The 23,032-nt window shown below is 48.0% G+C and overlaps 1 protein-coding gene across 1 annotated transcript in view; it reads right to left on the bottom strand.

Moving 5' to 3' along the window:
• Positions 1 to 3,231: 3,231 nt before the first annotated feature.
• Positions 3,232 to 23,032, bottom strand: part of Cdrt4 (CMT1A duplicated region transcript 4) — a 48,062-nt gene continuing 28,261 nt past the window's right edge. The window contains exons 3-6 of the mRNA XM_055593995.1: positions 21,515 to 21,588; positions 20,339 to 20,485; positions 18,266 to 18,305; positions 3,232 to 3,867 (exon numbers count right to left, since the gene is read on the bottom strand). Of these exons, the coding sequence (XP_055449970.1) occupies positions 3,290 to 3,867; positions 18,266 to 18,305; positions 20,339 to 20,485; positions 21,515 to 21,588 (839 nt within the window). The 3' untranslated portion in view covers positions 3,232 to 3,289. The remainder of the gene's footprint in view (positions 3,868 to 18,265; positions 18,306 to 20,338; positions 20,486 to 21,514; positions 21,589 to 23,032) is intronic.

The raw sequence follows: 23,032 nt of genomic DNA on the forward strand, positions 1-23,032 counted from the left end.
AGGCCTGATCTCCATCAAGACGTGCCCCAGGCCACAGCTAAAGAAGCTCCACAATGTAGAACTGTTTGATGTCCAAACAGTTGACGACCAGCAGCTTGGATGTATCGTGAAGGTTAGGCATTGAGTCTCTGACAGCCCTTTGGAATTCGCACAGGAGCCAGGAAATCTGTAACACGGCTGAATGAAATGTGTCGGGATGTGGCCTTAGTCACCAGTGACACAGACGGGCTAATAAAGTGCATCTTCTGGTTCTGCACGGACTACAAAAGCAGGGAGACCCGTTGCAGCGGCAACTCTGATAAGGAAAATGCACCATGCACAGAGAAGATAAATAAGAGTCAGCTATGGGCTGTGAGACATCAGAGTAAAGCCAGCTCCTGGGCTGTGGGACATCACAGAAAGCCAGCTCCGTCTTCAAGCTTGCCGTTAACCATGCTCAGAGTAACCTGAGATACTCCAGGCCTCCCTGCTTTGAACAAGCAGATGAGGTTACGTGGAAATAATCCACATTCCACTTCCTGCATGCCCTGCCCGCTCTGGATAGATGTGAGGGCCCAGGAAAGGCTCCACACTTATTTCTGGAAACACTAGGGATGGACAAAGCTGGTCCTAACAAGTATGCTCTGGCTTTCCCAGACCTCGAGATTTTGAGGCCACCCCTACGGCAGTGGAACCTGTGTGCTGGTGGGCTGTGAAGTCAAAATCATGCCCCCCGCCACCCCTCTTTGTCTCGGTACTCCAGGACCTCCAGGACCTTCTTTAGTCAAACCATCCTTCGGACTCACTGGTCCAAGTCCCCGCAGCCCTCAGGAAGGTCTGAACCAGTTGACACATCAAAGCATCGCACACTGCAAGTCACTGAGGATCATCTTGCACCCGGTGACCAATGCTTTCCTACTCGGCCACCTAGTCCTGCCCAGCAGTTTCTTCCCTGGGACAATTCCTTCCCAGCAGCACCTCCAGCTGTCTTATAAATATAGCAAGAGCTGATCAAGCCCCTAAATGGCCAGACCCTGGTGTCCCAACCTAGACTTAAGCTGAGTTCTCCATTTCAAAAGGAATTGCATTTCTTTTTTGTTTTTTGGTTTTTGTTTTTGTTTTTTTTTGTTTGTTTGTTTGTTTATATCTGTCTTAAAATTGCCCATGTGACACTGAATGCACAAATCTCAGGCCCTCCCTCTCCCATCAGGGTGAGAGTTCTGAACATATACCTGGCCCATGCCTGTGTTGCTTCACTAGGATGAGAACTAAATTACTGCAAATCATATAGCCAAAATCTATTACTGTAGAGTACATTTCTTCATAACTTATTAAGGATAGAAAAACAATACCTACACGCCTATGCAAATTGTCATATCACCCTGTCCTTTAAGGAATGAGGAGAAATAACCATATTAGCCAGAGGTTCCTGGTAACATTCGAAGAGGTGTTATAACCCATACATTCCCAGACATACCCTAGCCAGAAATGCCCATAAAGAGTGGAAGAGGTGGTTTTTTTTTTTTTTTTTTTACTTGTTTTGTCTGTTTTGACACAAGGTTTGTGTGTCTCATCACTCTTCTGTTTCAGTCACCTGTCCTGAGTGCTTAAACTACAAATTCACCACACCCACAGTCTCCTCAGATTTTACCATGTGCCTCTAGGGCACAAACTATGCACATATATGAGATTCCCTGAGAAATATCTGTGGTTTTGCAGAACTCATACCGGCCAAGGGTTAAGAAGCCAAGATTGAATCGGGAGCTTCTCATTGACAGCAGTGTTTGGACAGAATTACACAGGAGCTGCAAACTAAGAACTGCACCGATAGGTGAGGCCAATCTCCAGAGACAAACGCACTGCGAGGAGAATTAGGCTCTCAAATGCCAGTTGCAGCTATTAGGACATCACACTCTGGAGACCTGGAGTGCGAGGACGAAGGCACTAACTGCCTTGCAAATACTCAGAAACATGGGTAGAGGCATCCATGCTAGCCACTAAGCCCAGACAGGAGACTGTGCCTGAAGACAGTTTGTTGGCTTGGTGACTGGGGCCGATTTGCTTGCTTTGGAGCCAGTGCAGAGCATGGGTGGGGCAATCTCCAACTTGTCATCTAACAAACGATAGCTAACAGCTAGTGTCCCGCCTAGGAACTCACCCCTGAATCCTAATCCTTCCCTCTACATCAGGTCTGCTCCCAAAGCTAAAACCAAGCACACGAGAGTGTCAGCAAGATGGCTCAGTGAGCAAAGCTGCCTCCTGCTAAGCCTGACAACCTAAGGACAGTCCCCAGGACCCACACGAGGGAAAGAGAGAAGCAGCTCCCCCAATGTTGTCCTCAACCTTCCACACGTGTGCCACACACAAGTATTCTGGCACATTCACTGTGGCACACTTATACGTGTACACACACAGTAAATATGTTAAATAAACAAAGCAGAGGAGAGGAGAGGAACCCACCATCTCAGCACAGGCATCTGCGACCACAACCACCACCATATACACACTCCATTTTGTAAGCCCTCCAAGGAAAAGGCTCTCCAACACCAGGTTCAGGTGTCACAGGGAGTGTCAGGACCACACTGGTGGCTACTGAGTTAACTTTCTGTGGGCTTCAAAGATCATCCTCTTGTGCTATGTATGCCTGGAAGCTGCTAAGGCTGGAAATCAGCCAACCATATTCCTCCTCGTGCCCCGATAAACCCTTCCAACAGAGGGCGCTAGCAGGAGTCTGCATGGGAAGAGAAGGAAGAAGGAACTCACTGGAAACCTGCTGGATCCTGCTATCTCCTTTCTGCCTCTGTCAGCATCCCCTGGCATTCCTTTGTGTCAGCCAGGCAATGGTGATGCCTTCTAGGAGCATTTGAGTCTAGTTTTTAAGTTTTCTAACACTCACTCAGCCAGCCTCACCGATGTCTCTCAGTGGTACCAGGTGAACAGAAACCCCTTCTCAGAGGTGAGGATGTGTTCCCTGCAGAGGCTGTCCTCAGCACTGAGTCAGCACCGCAAGATGGGCAAACCTACTCCCCACCTCAGAAAGACGAGCTTCACCCCACATCTCCCTTCTACAAGCATCCGTCTTCCGATAAATCCAGGGACAGTACCAATTTCCCTACAGGGGAATGACCCCAACAGACTCCAGTTCTTAGGTGGTCTACCCAAACACCCCAGCCCACTCTCTGATAACAGTCTCTGGTTGACAACCTCGGTATAAACAAGAACAACTGCAAGTTTCAAGGACATGATGTAATTTGTAGCAAATAGAGCATAGCTGTTGTATACTCTCAGGGGATGGCTACAGGGCTCTTTACTAAACTTTGGCATGTGTCTCCTTGCTGGTCTGTAATAAGCCATATGGGAGCTTCCTCATGGCAGGCCTCCTGGAGAAAATGATCTTGTTGTAGGTGAATGTGGGCCCCTCTCTGGCTTCCAATTGTGATTGTAGAGATATTGGGATGAATGTGACATTCGTTTTGGCTGAGACGTCGGGTACCTGCAAGGTCTCTGACAGGTCATCCTTCATCGAAAGGTCTCCTGAGGTCTTGGATGTCTTCTTCCTCTTTAGCTGGTATGACTGTGTAGGTCTTGGGATGACTGTGGGACTCACTTTTGCAGGTAGCTGCAAGGTTTCTGACAGGCCATCCTTCAGTGAGAGGTCTCCTGAGGTCTTGGATGTCTTCTTCCTCTTCAGCTGGATGGAACTAGGTTTGGTCAGCCTCATCATCTGCTCACAGCTTTCCTCGGTGGCCAGCATGCACTCCATCTCTCTGGCTCTTCTTTTGTCAAGGAGTCGCTTTACTGCTGGGCAAGTGTAGGTGACATAGGCTGGCCAAGGGTCGTGTTTTTCAAGCAGTGTCAGAGGGAGTTCATTGTTTTCTGTGAGGCCCCCTAGGAGAGAAATGCAGTGGTTTAGAGGCATTTGCAGGCTCAGTAATCCACTTTATCAAAGAATGCCAGGGGGCTGGACCACAGTTTCAAGTCTTCCCCCTGCATCTACTAGGAGCAAAGTCCAATCCAAAGATGATAAAACAGAATGATATTCCACAGACTATATCAACTAAAGAGCAGCAGGATGCTACTAAAGAGAGAGAGAGACTTGGAACTGAGTAGGCTCACTTTAAAAGGTTTGTATCGAGTTGTTGGTTTAAGCCCCAAAACTCTACTGTTCTCAACTAAAAGTCTGCTTAGCAGGCTGTTGAAGGACTGTCCTAGTGTGGCTTGTTCTAGGGCCTCCCACAGTCACCAAAGTTTAAGCTCCTTACAGAAAAAATGCTGTATGCTGGACATGGAGGCTCAGATCTGTGATACCAACCTCAGGAAGCTGAGGCCGGTGGATCACAAGCTTGAAGGCAGATTGAGCTACAAAGATTGTTTTTAGGTTTTTTTTTTTTTTTTTTTTCATTTTTAAAATGTTTTTGAAACTTTTGAAATGTTTTGGGTGTGCCACTAATCGGGCTCCTGGGTTTGTATACCTGGATATACCCCATTAGCGATGCACTGCAGCTTAGAAGGACCCTAGAGTTCACTGGCGGAATGCTCACCTTGCATGCACGAGGCCAGTGTCTGAGACCCACAACTCCTAAAAGGGGAAGTGTTGGCTTCGTGTAGCAGCTTAGATCTATAACCCCTGAACTTAGCACAGACAGGAAGATCAGAGGTTGGAGGCCAACCTGAGCTACATGAGACACTGCCAAAACAAGACAAAACAAGCAAAACAAAAACAGAAAAACGAAAACCCGAAATGATAACAAAGTAGCTTTGGGAGGTGGAGCCAGGGCCTCCTCTACCCAGTAGAATGAACCTTGAACAAGTGTCTCACCCTTTCTGAACTCCAGTTGCCTCGTTAGAGACATTGCCTTCTTAGAATGAGGCCCCTTCCCAAAAGTTTCCTTGAAGATTAGCAGTATATTTGTGCCAAAACCACAGCAGTCCGTGACAAGCAGTAATCATTAAAGGGTGGCTGTCACCTTCCAGCTGTGTACCGTATCTCAAGCCCTTACTGCATCTCACAGTGTAGACACTTATTTAGCAAAGGACAGACCTGCGGCTGGCAAGCTTGTACAGCCTACCAATGGTGGGACAGAACTCAACAGTAACACATTCCTCCCTTGGGCTGCTGCCCAGACATCCTGATGCTTGAAATGGTGGTGAGGAGCTCTGCTGAGAATTCTACCCACCCGTTCGCTTGCTCCTTCGCAGGTACCGAGTCACAGGCTCATCTCTCATCTCCTTCGGCCACACTCTGCGTCCCAGAAACGCCAAAGCACCGCCCCGCATTTGACACTGCCCCCATTTTCCCTGGTGATGAATCCTTTCCCTGGTTTTATAGTCTTAGGTCATGACAGTCTTAGGTCATGGGAGTCTGTGAGGCAGACAAATTAAACAAATTTATCTTGCCATCTCTAACCTGAGTTCAGAAAAAACAAACATGGTAACTGGCAGTCAAGGGAAATAGTTCCCAGGCCCTTGTGTTACTTTCTGTGATTTCAGGTACCTGAAAAGATTAAGCAAAGCATTCTAGGAATAAATAATCCATTAACGGTTTTATAACATAGTGTTATAATTTCCTATTTTATTATTAGTTATTGTTGCTAATCTCAGTGAGACTAACTTTAAATTAAACTGCCTTGTAGGTTCTGATACACAGGAGAAAACTTAATAGAGTTAGAGCTATGCACTGTCTCAGGCATTCATAGGTATCTTGGGACACACCCCAGGAGAATAGGAACTGCTGGGTACAGATATTTCCCTGTTGCCTTGGGGACACTAAGAAGCTGGAGTTTGTCTGGAAACAGATCTGTCCATAAAGAATGTGCAGCAGAAAGGTTCCACAACACTGCCCAGGTCATGTATTCCACTGTCTGAAGAAGACACGTGACTTCACCTCTCTAAGAAAGACCTATGAACACTCCAAGAACAGACTTGGACGTTGCCTGCTTCCTGCCCCCTCCCTGTATCCTCAAAGCAAATACAAAAATCTTGCAGGTTAGACGTTTGTGTGGCCCTGGCTGAAGCAGAACAAGCAGCAGCCATGGCGTCAGCTAAACCTGTGGTGGTCTCTACCACCCCAAGAGCAGACTCCTCTGCCCATCCCCCAGCGCCTCCTGTATTCTTCTGCCCCGGTTCTTCCTCTTTGTTATAGTTTTCTTTATATCAAGGGTCCAAATGGCTTTGGGAAAGTGTAAAAGCCAGGGCCTCCTTGAGCTGTCAAGTGATCAGTAGCCATTTGGGATCCTAAGTCCCGTGGTCTGTCCCTCAGAGGAGAGCTGGGGGAGTCCTAACGCCTGCTAGTGTGGCCTTGCTCCAGCTCCTTAGGTTGCCATGCCCAGTTCTTCAGGAGACCTGTTTTCGGATCCCCTGGCTTTGCAGTCTGAGCACTGGGTAGTCCTGGAGAGTCCAGGTGTGGTCCCAACTCTCTGAACTGCGCTTCCCAGCCTGCAGCTGGGGACATGAGTGGCAGAGATGGACAGGTAGCTCTCAGGAGTTACCTGCCGTGGCCTCAAGGACAGGCTGAAATCAGAAAGTCTTAATGTTCCACGTGCTCGTGAAGGTGGAAGCTTTGGTGGGAACCATGCTCAGTGGTCCGCAGCCTCACAGATCCAAGCAAGAGAGCTTGTCCAAGCGAGCAGATGGCAGGAGATAAAATTCAGACCCCCTGCTTGCATGGCAAGCACTGCACAGGCTGAGCCACCAACCCTCTGCCCCAAGAATTTATTATTTATTACTGTTTTTCCCCGTCTCTATGGCCTTTAAGTCTTTGAAAGGGCCGTGGAACATTTCAGCCCTCACCTGCCAAAGCCTCGTGCAAACATGCTGCAGATGGTTTTTATTAAGTTCCCAGGAGATGTTGGTGCTACTGGGAACCACACTCAGAACTCTTGGCCTAGGGTCAGTGCGCCCTGGAATCCCCTGCAGAGCCTGTGGCTGTGCCTGACTCCCAGATGCTCCAATTCGGTAGATCTGTTTGGAGGACCTGAGAATTCGCTTCTATAAGTAACTCCAAAGGATGAGGACCGCCCCATCCCCAGCAGGAGCCTGTCAGCTGCACCAGAAGTGGGCCGTGGTGTGCTGGTGTGTTCCCAAGTGGACCAGCCACCTCCAACATAGGTTCCACGTTCCCACACCTTCTGTTCTCCCACGCAAGGAACTGTTACGGAGTTTTCGTATGTGATTAACAGGAACTTCAAAAATCCGATGTTTTTTAGAAAATAAATTATTCATAAATTTCAACATTTTACCCAAAATACCTACAAATGATAGCACCCTGGAGATTTTGTTCATATCAAAAAGAAGGTGAGGATGACCATGGTAGTTTGAAAATGTCCCCATAGGCTCACAGGGCCTGGCACTTGTTAGAGTAGGGGTGGCCTTGCTGGAGGAAATGTGTCACTAGGGGTGTGAGCTTTGAGGTCTCAGAAGCTCAAGCAAGGCCTAGTGTCAACTCTCAGCTACATCTCCAGCACCATGTCTACCTGCATGCCACCATGCTTCCCAGGCCCTGATGCTAACGGATGAAACCTCTGAACTTTAAGGGAGGCCCAGTGAAGTGTTGGCTGTGGTCCTGGTGTCTCTTCACAGCAATAAAAACCCTAACTAAAGACAAAAACAAGATCCCGTTTTTATCAAACCTTTCAGTCCCAGGTCTTACAGGATTCTCCCCTGGGTTTCAATGGCAGTGGTCCACAGCAAGGTGTTTAAAATACAAAATCAACAGAGTTTTTTCGGGGCTCCAGAATGAATAATGCCCAAACTGTCTAACCTGGAAAGAGCTACTTGGGATAATTTTAAAGTAAAATTTAAGGCATCTGATTTTTACCAGCCATGGGTTCTCAGATTTTAAGATCACCCACTCCAAGTCCCCTCAAACGGAGGGCACCTATGTGGTCACCCAGCCCCTGCCTGTCCACCTTCAGTGAAAGAGGACTCGGGTTAGCACAAGTGTTTATTGAGCTATCAGAATTTGCGCCCCCCCCCCCCCCGCCCCACAGATGGTGGAAGCACACACACTTGGAGATGGTAGTAGCATTTAGAGGACTGAGAGAGATTCCTTTCATCCTTGCTTCTAACCTTCTGGTTAACAAATCTGAAGCACCCGGGAGCCCGGTGCCCAGTGAACCCTGTTTTGGCACCAGTGTGCTGTGTATAACCCGGCACCTCGCACACTGTCTCCCCTGGCCCTCTGTGCTACATCCCCAGCGTGGTTGGTGGACACAGGAGAATGGCAGGTTTTTTCACATACCTAGGGAAACTAGAGAAAGCCAGGGGTTGTGACAGTCTCAAAATGCACAGGGAGGACTTGTTTGTTGAAAACGACAAGAGATAAATAGTTGACATAAGTCTGAAGACAAACTGTGGCCTTTCACAGTTTCCTTCAAGTCTAGCACAAAGGTTCTATTCTGTCTTCCTGTAAATGAAATGCAAAGCTGCAAGTCCTCAGACAGAACCAGCACTGACGGGGAGGAGTGGGAGGCCGCACGAGAGCAGCTTTCTTGTTCCTCTCACCGACACTGAGGTCCACGTTCAAACAACTGTGTGTCCAAGGCGAGAGATCTCCCCAGTTCCCACTTAATTCATCATCATGCCATTCTTAGAATCTCGTCTGAGATACTGAGCTCAGATTCAAAGGAGTGACACTGACCCAGAACGTGGCATAACTGTGGCAGGGACTGGGTTCCTTAAGTTCTGAGAGCCTCGGCTGTTCCTTACAAAATGAAGGCAGTAGCACAGTCCTGCCCTGCTTCTCGTGGGGAGTGTCTTAGTTAGGGCTTCTGTTACCTGGAATGAGAGGCAGAGCAGGCTTTGGAATTCAAGCTTTCCAGAAGGGCAAAGGCCTTGAGGAAGGTGGTAAAGGGAAGCTGGGTTTGATCAGTGCACTCTGTATTTGTATTGAAGTATTCTATTGGACCCTATTAGCATGCATAAATAATAGATGTGATTGTATTATATACTAGCCAAAACATCTTAAGAGCGTTAGCATTAATTGTAAACTTGATACAGCCTAGAGTCATCTGAGAGGAAAGCCTCAACTGATGTATTACCTAGATCCAATTGGCCTGGGGGAAGTGTGAGGCTGGGTGCTGTCTTAACTGTTAACTGGCATAGGAGGTTCCGGCCTGTTGAGAGCAGTGTCATCGCTGGGAATGTGGCCCTGGGCTGTGTAAGAAAGCTAGCTTAGCCTGCATGTGTGAGTGAGCCAGCAGCAGCCCCCATGGGCTTTTAAGGTGATTTTACTTCTTAGCGGCAGGAAGCAGGACCAGGCAGTTGTTATGTGCTGTATCTTGGTGTCCTTTAAAACACTAATGGGGCTATGGTGCTTTTCCACCACCACGTGACAATAGTGGATGGACTTAGATCAAAGGCAGAAGCCAGCCAGTGGGGGATGGATGGGCAGTGTGGATGGGATTCTCCAAAACTGATTACCTCACTCTCCGTCTGCCGCAAGCTGTGCCCCTATCTCAGGAAGCCATCTTACAAAAGGATTTTGTGGTTCCAGGCAGGATTAGTGGATTAGCACACTGGTGCAAGTCAACTCCACTCAGGCTTTTTGCCTGATACTGTGAGACAGTGTATCCTCATGAGTGAGGTGCTAGCTTTGCTTGATGTAGGATACAAGAATCTCACAAGATGTTAAGGCACTGCCTAAGAAGAAAGGGCAAAGTCCAGGAAAGGGGCCACACAGGCAGCCATATCAGTTACTTAGCTCTAGAGCCATCTTTTATAGGATCTACTTTATAGAAGATTGTAGGCATATTGCCGATCCAGTTTGTTTAAATACTTTAGTAAATGACTGCCCAGCAGTATTTCTCGGGCTTGTTATAAGTTGACTCGCTTTGTAGCCTTTCAAGAGATAAAATAATCCCCTTTGTCATGTGGAACATTCATTCATTCGTCATGGGACTAGAAATCAATGAAACATTCATGCAGATTTTTAAGCAAAGTCCTTCCCCAGCCTTTGGGACTGCATGCCTCAGGGAATTCGATTGCCTAAGAGTACGGACTGGTGAGGATGCTCAGGGCGTAGCTGGCTCTGTCATTACTGTCCCCTTCTGAAATCAACCTCAGAGGCCCACAGAACTATCCAGATGTAGAAGAGCTAGCCAACATGAGGGCCAGGGGTTTCCTCCTTTAGCCTTAACTCTCTCATCTCTCTCTGTCTGTCTCTGTGTGTGTCTCTCTCTGTCTCTCCTCTCTCCTCTGTCTTCTCTGTCTCTGTCTCTCTCTTTGTCTCCTCTCTCTCTTCTCTCTGTGTGTCTGTCTCCTCTCTCCCCTCTCCCCTTTCTCTCTGTCCTCTCTCTCTCTGTCTCTCTCTGTCTCTCTCTGTCTCTCTCTGTCTCTCTCCCTGCTGTTGTCTGCAGGCTTGTCTGCCTGGGGTCATTTTCGCCCTCTTTCCCTAAGAGTCTTGTAGGTCTCTGAGATTCCTGTTCTCTCGGAGGCCTGGTGCAAAGGCTCATTTTCTCTCTGCACTTTATCTTCCTCAGCTGTCCATTTCCTTCCCTGCCCTGGTTCTCTTTCTGCTGTCTGGCCCCTCCCCATTACTTTTGGCAGAAGAGGAGGCTGCCATTAAGAGCAGAAGCGTCTTGGAAAGCCAGTCTCTGAAGTGTGCCGGGGTAGGAATCAATTCAGTGCAATGCACTGATCGGGGGCTGATCTTTAGCCAGAGCAACCTTCTAGGAGCATGCCATTCTCTCCTGTGCAGAACAAGGGCTTTCACAGAGTCCCTGTAGTTTCCATCTGGAGGAAATACTGAGTGCACACCAGACCAACCTCTGCCTCATCGCCACCCTCTCTGCTTCTTCACCTGACCATGTCCCATGAACACCTTCTACTGACCCCATTGGGCTCTGGAGGAGGGGCATACAGGAGAGTCACTAGATATGCTGAGAAGCACCAGGAACCCCAGAACTGTGATGAAGAGAGGTGGGGAGGGACAAGTTTGTCTTCCAGGAAAGAAGAACATGGTTCCTCCCCCTGTGACAGCACCCAGGCCACCTTCTCTTCCTCAACACTGCCTCTCTCTACACACACTTTCAAGAAGAGAACAAATCCTTTACTGCGCTCTCTTATGGATCAGCTTGCAAATGGTAGACCACTCTGAGAGTGCTAAGTTCTAACACAGACTAAGCCCCTTCCAGAGCGACCAGGGAAGCGCTACTCTATGTGGGCTGTTAACCTGCGAGTCCAATCAGAGCTGTTAATCTTCTAACACCAGCCTGCCATCACGGGATCCCACATACCACGTATGGGGAGGAGCTATGGCTATATGGTACACATGTTCTCTAATGATTCATGTAACTTTCAGGTGCTTTGTTTACCAAGCATGGAAACGGTCCCTTTATCCGCAAACACACAGCATTTATTCATTCGCTGTTTCTGCAACGCACTTCAAAAGCTATACTTCTGAACAGCATGGGTCCTGCTTTCACTCAGAGCCCCGTGCATTCACCACGTTCACCTCTCGCTCAGGTGTCTGCCCTTCTCAGTGCCCGGGATCAGCCCGGGATCTGCCCGGGATCAGCAAAGCAGGTTTCCCATATTTATACGAGATAAAACAATAATGTATGCCGCCCATGCGATCAGAAGGAAAAGCAGAGAAGGCCTTGTGCATAGGTCTAATCATATCCTATTAGCCAGTCTGCAGCTGGGTGGTGCACAGATGAAGACAGCCTTGATGGAAGATGCTCACAACTTTGTGAGGAAGCAGACCACCTTGGGTGGGGTAGGGTGAGATGGAATCAGGAACCAGAAAGGAAAACTGATTCTGCTGAATCCCAAAGGACAGAAGGACAGATCTTAGTATAAATGATGGCCCTGGTGTTTCCAGGTTCTCTGCTCAGGACACACTCCTCCCATAGGCAGACCATCACCGCCTCCAAATGGTGTGCTTTCTGCACACAAATTATTATACTGAACTGGCTGAAGTATACTTCACAAATTCCCTACCAGAACAAGTTCTAAGCAATGCACAGCTCTCAGGAACATGAATATTGTATTTATTCAAGAAATGCTCCATCTAAGAGACCATTTCCTTTGAAGATGTGATATGAAGACCTGTTGGGCATAAAAGCACATGTGAGCTATGTTATCTATACATCAAGTTCCAATCTAAAAATTCAAATTTCCAGAAAAAAAAACCAAACAGGCATAAAGGAGCCTGTCTACCTTTTCCTTCATGGACATTATCAGCTATCCAGAAAGGAAAGATACAGAGAAACAACCCTAACAACCCATACCCAGGAAACCAAACATGAAAAGATTCAGGCAATCTGTGCCCAGAGACCCCTTACTGCCTGACAGCTGGCTCCTGAGTAAATGCTGTGAAAATGCATGGCCGCACAATGACCAATCAATCAGAAAGAGGAAGTCCTGCTCTTGCTGGAACAATGGGGGTATTGTGAGCCTAGAGAACACAAGGGGGAAACAGCCAGCATTTCCCAGGGCTGATTGAGATCAGGGGGCCCAGGGCAACCTCCTCTCAAAAGCCCAGAGCTTCAGAAAGAAGGCCAAGAACCCAGACTTTAAAGAGAGTGACTGGTATTTGGGACCCTTCTAGAAGCAAAGGATCACTCATTCCTGTAAGAGTCCCTTGTTGACAGCTAGGTTCCACAGTTCATGCCAGAATGTGACCAAAGACTATATCACAAAATACACTCAACCCTCAGGTTGCAGGTGACTCCAAATTATGATTGAATCAAATTCCCAGTTATCTGTGGTGAATACCCCACAGCTGAACCATCCTCCAAATTGTCATATTAAAAATGGAAGAGTTTGCACGTGGTCACAAATGCCCTTTCATGCATAGCTGGCAATGAGAGTACTCTAACACAGCTTCCTGAACAGAAATCAAACTAAAGCATGTTGCAGCACCTAGCAAGGAAGGCAAAGTCATTGCAGGAACCTGATCATTGTGCAAATTGGAAGATGGAGCAAAGCACACGGGTTCAAAGCTATGTGCAGAGTTCTTCTTTGTCCCTCAGCACTTCCCATCTGTGGCCCACCAGCATGGGCACTAGAAAACTGTGAACAGGAAGTAGAGCAAACTGCCAGCCCCTTAGAAAAGCAGTTTGAGACATGTGCCATTGGGAAGATGGTCATCTCTTTGTATACATTTCCCAAACTTAAGTGTATATTTGTCACATGCATTTGCATGTGTTCTCACAACAGACACTGTACATCAACATTCTATTAGGTATGGGTGACATATGTTTTAAATCTCACAGTTCCAGGGCCATCGTGCAGCTGTCATCTCACCCACCCATTCTGTATACCCTTTCGAGCCCGTCACTTTTGCTCTATCATTCTATTGCATTTGTTCATATTGTTAAAGATCCCTCATAATTATTTTAGAGGCCACTCAACAATCCATCCAAGGACTGAACCATTATTGATGAGGCTTCTGTTTTGGGATTTTTAAGGTGTTTCCTGTTTTAGCTACTATAAATGGCGAGCAGCGTCTTTTAAAATGCAGGACTTAAAACAGCTCTCTGGTTTTTAAGAGGCTCTGTATACCTAAGGCTGCCTGCTCAAAATTTCTCCTCTACAAAGACTTCCACGGCTCAAAGCCACTCCCCCACCCCCACTGTGAGGTGAGCTCTGTCCTCCTCCTCTTCCCTTATATTCATGCAAAAAAACAAAACAAAACAAACAAACGAATGAACAAAAAAACAAAACAGGTGAGATGTTTGCCTGGTAGACTCTAGGGCTCTGAATTACCAGCTCCAGGTCTCCTCCTCATTGTAATGCAGCCCACAAAAATAAGAATAGGAAACACAATGGATTCCATGACCATCATCAAAGCAAGGCAGAGGTCTCTGGGAAGGATCTTCAGGCTGAAGGACTGTATGGCAGCAGCCCCTCAGTTGTCATTCCTGTCACTGACAGGTCAAAGGAGGAGCCGGGAAGAATTCATTTTCCTGGTGGCCCAGGCCTATAATCCCAGCTGCTCAAGAATGTTACCTGAGGCAGGAGGGCTACAGCTTCAAGGCCAACCTAATCACTGAACAAGATATTGACTATACATATATATATATATGAAGGTAAAAACTTCATGGAGGTTATAGGCCAGGGATTACAGCTCATGGAGGTTATATGTTCTGCCAAGCATGCCCAGAGACCTACATTCAATCCCTGGTACCAAGAAATAAAACAAAATCAAGTAAGTAAACAAAAGCACCCCAAGAATCAGATCAGTGTCTTCTGTGGACAGGGCGATGGCAGAGGGAAGTGATGTTTTCACTGGGTGACCAGAAAACTGGATGCCTTGTGGTATGACAGGAAGAACAACAGGACCAATGAGAAAGTGTTGAGATCTCAGGCTGCAGGAACAGTGTGGAGCCCACCAAGAGCCATCTCCAAGCAGCTAGGTGCAAAGTACCCCAACCCACCAAAGCCCCATTTGGCAAGATGGCAGGTGACTACTGAGCAAGTGCCAGGAACCACGGAAAGCAAGCCACAATGACAGTGGGCACCAGCTGCTTAGTGGAGGGGCCACCATTACCACACACCCCCACAGTGAAAGAGGCCATTCCATCGGTGCCACACAAAATGACTGTCACAGAGGCCCTTACTGAGGCTTCTGAGTCTTGGAGATTGTTGCTAGTGAAATAAGCCAGAGCCAAAGCAACACTACAGGATTCCACGGCCTGTGATATTTGAAAGCCTGACTCATGGAAACAGTTGCCGAGGACCATGGGGAAAGGAAAGGGGAGGCTTGTTGGTGGCTTTATCACTCCATGCCTTCAATACCACTGGCATCTTGAAAAAGATCAAAGTACATTCCTCTGACCCATCTCTTTCCTGAGTGTAAATTCCAGTCTCTGACTGTTCATTGACCAAACTCCTCCCTATGTTGTTGCATTTCATCAAACCTGTCTGGAACCCAGGTTCGTGTCTGTTGTCACACTGTACTTGTGAAAACACATTCTCTGTCTCCATGCCAGTTTCTCTTAAGGGCATGGCCATGCTTCCCACTCAAGTGGAAGCTAACCTCCTCCTTTTAATCTTGTGCCTCAATTTCAGGATCTGTTCCCTAACCACCTCTTCCTACTTTATTCTCTTTCTGGTTCATTCTCCATTTGAAAGCTTCAAGTAGAGACATTCATAAATGCATTCGTTTAATATACATGTACTGATGGCTTTCTGAGTGCCACACACTAACCAGCTGTGACACTGTGAACAGGAAAGAGAAAATGAGCAAGATCCAGTTATGCCACACTCTTACTTAAAATTCACTTTACACTGCCTAAAATACAAAAGGCAAGACTCTCAGCTTTGGGATGCCAAACACTTCAATACTGCACCCCAGGAAAGTATCTCCGTGTTAATTATTTTTATGTCAACTTGACACAAGCTAGTCATTTGGGAAGAGGAAACCTCAGTTAAAAGAACCCCTTCATAAGACTGGCCTGTAGGCAAGTTTGCTTGTAGGGCATTTTCTTGATTAATGATTCATGTGGGAGAGTCCAGTCCACTGTGGGTGGGGACACCCCTGGGCAGGCAGCCCTGGAATGAATAAGAAAGCAGATGAGTGAGCAAGCCATGAGGAACAAGCCAGCAAGCAGCATTCCTCTGTGGCTTCTGCCTCTCTCTCTCTCTCTCTCTCTCTCTCTCTCTCTCTCTCTCTCTCTGCGGGCTGTAGGTATAGTGTGAACATCTCTCTCACACTCCATTGGCCATGCCTTCTCTGCCATGGTAGATGGTATCTCTTAAGTCGTGAGCCAAAGCAAACCCTTGCCATGTTGCCTTTATCTGGCTAAGAGAGGAGCTAACACACCACGTTGCTCCCCTGTCTACCAGGTTTGCCTGACAAACTCCCAGCACAAGTTAAGCAAAAGCTGGTCCTTCTAAACTGCCTCCATCTCAGTGACCAGACCTGCTAGGAGGTGAATCTGACTGCATGCTCGGGTCTCCAGTGAAATGTTAATATCTGACATTTCTATGCATCAAGCACACTCTAAAACATTTTTTTGTTAACCAATTCTGACAAAATTCAATCTTTTACCCTTCTCACAGGCAAAGAAACTAGAGCCTGTGTAGCCTACAGAAAAGCCTGTCCAAGGACACACAGCTAGTAAATGGGTGGAATTAGGATTCGCACTCAGGCTGTCTAGCTGCCAAAGGCTTCTTTTATTATTGCTTCTGTCTCAGAAGCATGCTCTACACTAGCCCAATCCAGAGCTTGCCCTTTACTGCTCTTTTCACATTCTTATTTTCCAAGAAACAGTTTCAAATTCCTGTCACCTGCTTCCCCTTCTCACCCTCAACTACCGTCCATTCTAACTTCAGAAAGATCCAAGAATCCATGATCCAGGAATGCCCTCATTGTCCTCTATAATTCATACCAACTGGCCTCCATATGCCCTCAACCTCTCTGCCTCTCTCCCATGAGGTAGATGAAGTGGCCCTATCACCATCAAAGAACAGCTTTCTGCTTATGCCCCAAGACTGTACCCTCTTATCTCCAAAACGCAATGGCCTTTGGTAGAGACGAGCATTTTTGTGCATCAGAAACATTTTCCCACTTAGCTTTCATGACAGCACACAGACCAAATCTCTTCCCACGGCACTGGGTGCCCTCCACCTCAGTCTCCATTGATAATCTCCGCAGTCCCCCTCCACTTCTTCCCCACCCATCCCCAGTGTGACATTCCCAATGTGGCTCCTTATCCCACCAAACTTCAAGCATAAATCTAAATGCCAAGGGCAGATCTTTATTTGTAGTAAGATCCCATCCAAACCTTTCGTGGCCCTGACTTCTCCTGGATCTTGCAAATTCCCGGAAGTACAGAATGAGGAACACAAGACAGAAAAGATGTAATTTAGGTAACGTGGATAGTCCTCGGAGAACAGAAAGCCGTGGCCTCAAATTAAAAGCAAGAAGAGCAGCGCCTCATTCCCTACAGACCAGGAAAGAAGTTGTTTCCAATTTGGGAGTGATTGTAACTAGTAGTTTTACAGGAATCTTTCTAGGCACGAATATACACAAACAGTGCACACCAGATCAGAGCTGCTAGCCACATAGAAAAGATGTATGGGTACCATGGCCAGGAAATCTGGGAGTCCTGACAAAAGAATTTTTTTGTTGGGTCAGAAATCCAACTAGACAACAAAGATTTTAATGTGTCTCCTTGGCGTGGAGGAGGGATGCACTAAATACTTGTAAGCCCCAGGAGCAAGCCCTTCCAAGTGTCATGTGGGTGTCCTCGCCCTGGCAAAGGCTTGACCTATGAGAAACAAGCCCTCTCCCTGATGCTCTGGAGGGCTACTGACAGAATTCACCAGTGTTCCCACTGTGGTTATGTCGCACATTAAGAAACTCATTTTGAGTAAATTGTAGCACAAAATTAACAGTGTGAACTCAAGAAAGGGCAGAAACACGGTTTGAAACAGGAACAAAACACTTAAAACTCACAAGCCGTGGGTTTTTCACCTTTAACACAGAGGCAGTAAAAGGGCTTGTGAATTGTCATGAAGCTATAATAAGCTAATTCACATTACTGAGCACGGATTTAGCCGAATGCTAAGGACCTCTTGGTTTGGCTGTTGTCATCGTTGTTAATATTCGGGACAGGGTGTCTCCTGCAGTGCCAACACAACATGATCCAATGCCCAGGCTTGAGAAACTGACAACAAAATTCATCTCACCAAAAGTGAGTCACTGCATGGAAGAAAATGAGGGTGAGCCTTAAAGCAGCATATAAGGGATGCGCTTAGGGAACTCTTCAACATAGCTGGTCCCCCCACCCCACCCCAATCACCCATCTTGGCCCACCTATTTTATTTTTTCCAGGGCCAGAAACAGTTTACACAATCTGCCTAGCAAAAGAACACTCTCTGAAGCTGATCCATGAGCTCAGGCAAGTTTGAGGCATCTGTGTTCGCTTGCAGCCTCACAGATGTGCGCATGCACTTTAAAATGCATAGTTCTGGGCAGAGCACCCACACAGGGTGTACAAGCCATGCACATATGCATTCATGAATGTGTACCCACGCATGCTTACGCATACACACACACACACCTACGTAAGTCAGCAGTCAAGTCTCTAACACCCCACCTTTGACACACTCTAACACACTCACACCTTCGACATCCATCACCCCATCCTAGAGCTATTTCTCTTCTTGGATATCTGCAACCATAGTCTAGAATGATTTCATAAGCAAAATGGAATCAAGAGGCATCATATTCCTACTGGAACTAACCTGGGACTTAGGTATGAAAACAATGCTAACGGAATCGCAAGTGAAACAAACAAACAAACCGAACCCTGAAGTCAGGAAAGCAGCTTACCTCTTGTCCTAGTGAGTTTCAGATGTTGACTTGACCCAGCCTTGGGTCATCTGAGGGAGTCTCAACTGATGAATCACCCGAGAGAAACTGGCCTGTGGCCAGGTCTGTGGGGTATAGTCTCAATGGCTGACTGACATAGGAAGGCCCAGCCCACTGAGGGTGGTGCCGTCCCTGGGCAGGTATTTCTCCTGGACCATAGAAGCCAGCTAGCTGAGTGTGAACCTGCTGGCAGGCCAGACAGCAAGAGAGCAAGCCACATTCCTCCATGGCTCCTTCCTTGAGGTTCCTACCTTGAATTCCTGATCTGACTTCTCTCAATAATGGGTTATGGTCTAAAAGTATAAACCATTCCCACCCCAAGTTGCTTTTTATAACAGCAACAAAAATGCAAACTAGAACACCTCTTGATATGTGTCTTGAACAACTTCCCTGAACACTTTTGGGCCCCAGTTTCCTGATATTCTAGACAGGTATCATCATTATGGGATGTGCTGCCGACCACAAAGAGTTAGGCTCTGGGCTTTCTGGAAGACCCAACCCTTGAGCTTCTGCAATAAACTGTATTCTCTGATTCATAACTATAGTTTGGCTTCACAATAAACAAGAAAACAACAATAACAGTGCTGTCTAGGGTGAGGACAAGGAGAACTTCAAAGCACACAGAGTATCGTGTTCTTCAGAGAGGATTCCCCTCCCAGCCTTTGCTTTCCTGGACTGGAGTGACAGATGGGCCTTCTCACCTGCTGGTCTACTGATCCAAAATCTGGTCCTCAGGCTTGCTAGCCAACCACTTTAACCACTGAGCTATCTCCCTGGCTTCCGGCCTTGCCAGTTTCTTACGCATGATCTCTGATCATGATTTCTTGCACATGGTATCTGAGACAGAAGCTGCTGTGATGAGCTGTCCCCCATGGTTAAGTTGTTGCCAAAGCTGGCAAGGAACCGAGGCCCTTAGCTCAACAGCCTCCAAGGAACCTAAGCTTACCAATAAGAATAACCAGGTAAATCATTTGGAGGTGGGTTCTCATGCTCCTGAGCTGTGATGCTTTGAATAGGTGTGGCCCCCACACACATAGACTCAAGTGTTTGAATGTTCCTCCCATGGGGAGTGGCACTATTAGGAGCTGAGGCCTTCTTGAAGGAAGTGTGTCACTGTGGGGGTGGGCTTTGAGGTCTCCTATGCTCAGGCTCCACCCCAGTGTGGGACAGTCCCCTCTGCTGCCTTTGGGTCAAGATGTAAAACTCTTGGCTCCTCCAGCATGTCTGCCTGCAAGCTGCCATGCTTCCCACCGTGGTGATAACAGACTAAACCTCTGAACTGCAAGCCAGCCCCAATGAAATATTTTCCTTTATAGGAGTTGCTGTGGTCGTGATGTCTCTTCACAGCATCAGAAACCCTGACTACGACATGAGCTTCAGACGAACTACAACCTCGGCCAAAGCCATCGCTCTTGTTTCATGGAGAAATCAGAGAGGCAGACAGGGAAGTACATTCAGATGGCCCACCCACTGACACTACGAGATCAAAGTACTAAGTATAGTTAGGGTAACTTCAAGAAATAACCAGTACGAGTCTCTTTGCCAGGTGGTCTAAGAAAAATGCCCTGCGTGTCAGACTGAGACAGAGAGGCTTCCTACTCTGTCAGCGCCGGGAAAACGCTGAGTGGATGGTACTCCCTTCATCCCCTCGCCATCTCTAGGAGACGACGGAATTTCCTACCAAACAGAGCGGGCCGATGGAGGTGGGATGCTTTTACTCCTCACTGTCAGCTTGACTGGGTTCTAAGTCACCCAGCAGTCTGTGCATCTCTGCATGTTTGTAAGATGTTTCTCACACTGCCAGAGAGGTTTCACTGAGGAACAGAGACCCTGGATGTTAGTGACACCATCCGGTAAGCTTAGTCACCACTAAACAAAGGGGGGCGGGGAGAAAGGAGAAACCAACTGGACACCAATATTCACTTTTGAATGGGGACGCGATGTAAGCAGCTGCCTTGCTCTCATTCCAAGCCTCCCCACCATGCTGGGCTGTGCCCTCAACCCTTGGGCCAAGATAAACCCTTTTCCTAGTACTGCTCTCTTGGGGGTAGCTTGTGAGAGCAATGAGGAGGGCAGCTGCGGCAGGTAGGGAACGGAAGCACCAAACGCTCCAGACGTGAGGAGCGGTGCCAGCAAGGCTGACTCTGACAGGGCCATGTGGACACAGCAGATGAACTGAGGCTGCCGGAGGGACCAGGGTTGGAGCAGGAATGGAGGCAAGTGTGAGAGGCAGGCTCCGACCGTTAGGGCGAGCGCCTAGTAGAAACTTTGTAATTTTTTTCTTTCTGAAGATCAAGCATAATGTACATGGTTTCAAAAAGGTTTTGCCAAAGTGTCAGGATCAAAACCCCAGGTCTTACCACAGGACTGTTTTCTAAATACTGCTACATAAACACTATCTTGGCTCTCCCAATGCCTCCAAGGCCAGAGCCCAGCTTCCTTTGACTCCTGTAAACCAGGGCACATTCACCCATCATTACGAAGGGCACTGGAGGGAGGGTTTCCATCATTTGACAGCACAGCTTCCGGATCAGAGGGGGCTTGAAAGAGCTACCTCTCACATGCCCCGCCTGGACTTGCTCTGCTCTGGGCTAACAGGTACCCACCTGCCTGGAGTGTGGAGTTCCACAACAGATTCCATGGAGCCCACATCCTCATGGGCCCATGAGAATTTTCCCTGACTTGTTCATCATCCCAGACACAATAAAGAGGCTGTTTACTGCGCAGAAGGCGCATGTCTCCTCCCACCCCCACCAGTCTTAATCAGCTATGATGGGGACCCGCCCTTTCTTACCCCTACACCACTGTGCCTCTCTGTGTCCCCTGGATACCAGCGGTAAGAGCTGGGCTCTCCTGCACCTGTTTCTCTTCCATCTCTAACCCTTGTGTTCCTCCCCTCCGCACTCAGTAGCAGGCCTAAGAAACTGGAATGTATTAACATCCCACCAAACGCATTCCTTCTGGATTTACCCTACCCAAGAAAACACTGCCAGCCCGGACCTTCAAAACCCTCTTGTTCTCCTTCCCGGATGCCGCTCAAAGGCGACAAGCTGGCTTTTGCCCTCTAGGGTGGGAAATGTGAAAGGCACTAGCAGAGCGCGCTGCTATCTAGACCACATGCCCCTCCCAGGCGCTGAGCCCACAGTGGCACTGATTGGCTTTTCCATCCACGGAGAGGAAATTCTAGATGCAGGAGGTGTCCAGACCGACCCTGCGTTCGCGCCTCTGCCAACGGCCGTAAACCTGTTTCTGTCCCACTGGAGCTGTAGTGTGGAGCCAGAAATCTGGAAGAATTTAACACGTAGTGGGTTTGGACACAGGAAAACACTGTTCAAAGTAAACACTGGAATCCCTCCCTCATCACGCAGGAATGTGGAGCCAGCAGGGTCTGAGCTCAGCAGCTTCTCAGAAAAGCCCCTGCTAAACCAGGTCTGCCTGCACCGGTCTCCACTCGAGGAGGGGGGCGCTCGCCTCGAACCCGGGGACCCTCTGCATAGCTGGCCTGCAAAGGCAAATTCCGCCCCTGACCTTGAGAAGCAGACAGCCCTCGTGAGGAGAGAGGGGCTCAGGATGCTGTGGGACTTTCCACTTCCTTTGCTTCCAAGGGCTGTGAAAGAATCACTTTTCCTGGAGAAGAAAGGAGGCTCTGTGGCAACGAAGGAGCTGGTCTCCTGCCGGCCTGTGTGTGCGCTCCCTGGGCAGGACAGAGTCACCGACATGCTCTTCCCTTTCCCTGCGCCTTAACTAATTCCATCTCTCCAAAGCCCTGTGCCAAGGTCCCTGCCCCACTTCCGCTGACTCTGGAAAGTGGAAAGAAAGAATTGCTTTATCCAAGGGCTATAAAATGGATTCCAGAAAGTCGGTTCATGTTTAATCATTTGTGTCACTGTGTCCCTCGGCCTAAAGCCCTCACACTGAGATGCCCAGGACTGACATAAATGGCTGCAAGATTTTCCCCAGCCCCGGGAGGAAGAGAAAAATCTGAGTGAGAAATGTTTTATGAGGGATGCAAAAAAAAAAAAAGTCCAACACGTGGCCATTGCTGGGTTTTGAAAGTCTTCATGACAGGTTGAAATTCAAACCCTGAGGAGACGGAGGAGATGAAGACAAGAGGGCTGTCAGTTAGAGGAAGCTCTGGAATTGAGGCCCTGTCTCATCATAAGGAATGAGGGAGGGGCAGGGAAGAGGAAAGACTAGAGGGGTGGAGAGAAGGGAGAGAGGAAAGGAAAGGAGGAAAAACCGAATCCCCAGCATGGAGGTGTAAGGCTCAACGTCGTTAACTTGACAGGATGGAGGACCGCCTAGGAGACAAGGCCCTGGCACACCTGTGGAAGATGACCTGAATTTGGCGAGGCTCAGAGCATGCCTTGAGGGATCCTCTTATATTCATTGAGGGGGAAAGACCCACCCCACTGTAGGCAGCACGGAGCTGAATGAAAGGAAGGGGGGCGAGGAGAACACAAGCATTCACCTGCCTCCACTTCAGCGTGGATCCCATGACTCTCCTGCCATGGTGGCAGTTTCTATGACACGGGCATAGAAACAGACAGACACATCAGCGGAATACAATGGGCAGCCCAGAAGTACACCCACACAGCTACAGCCACCTGATTTTTTTGACTGCCAAAATGTACCGGTTAGGGGTAGCCTCTTCAACATACTCTGCTGGGGAAACTGACTAGCCAACAGAGGAATGAAAGAAGTTATGTGTGTAAAAATACACTCAAA

This window comes from Psammomys obesus, unplaced genomic scaffold, assembly GCF_907164565.1.
Source record: "Psammomys obesus unplaced genomic scaffold, mPsaObe1.curated_primary_1811, whole genome shotgun sequence".
Classification (NCBI taxonomy): Eukaryota; Metazoa; Chordata; class Mammalia; order Rodentia; family Muridae; genus Psammomys; species Psammomys obesus.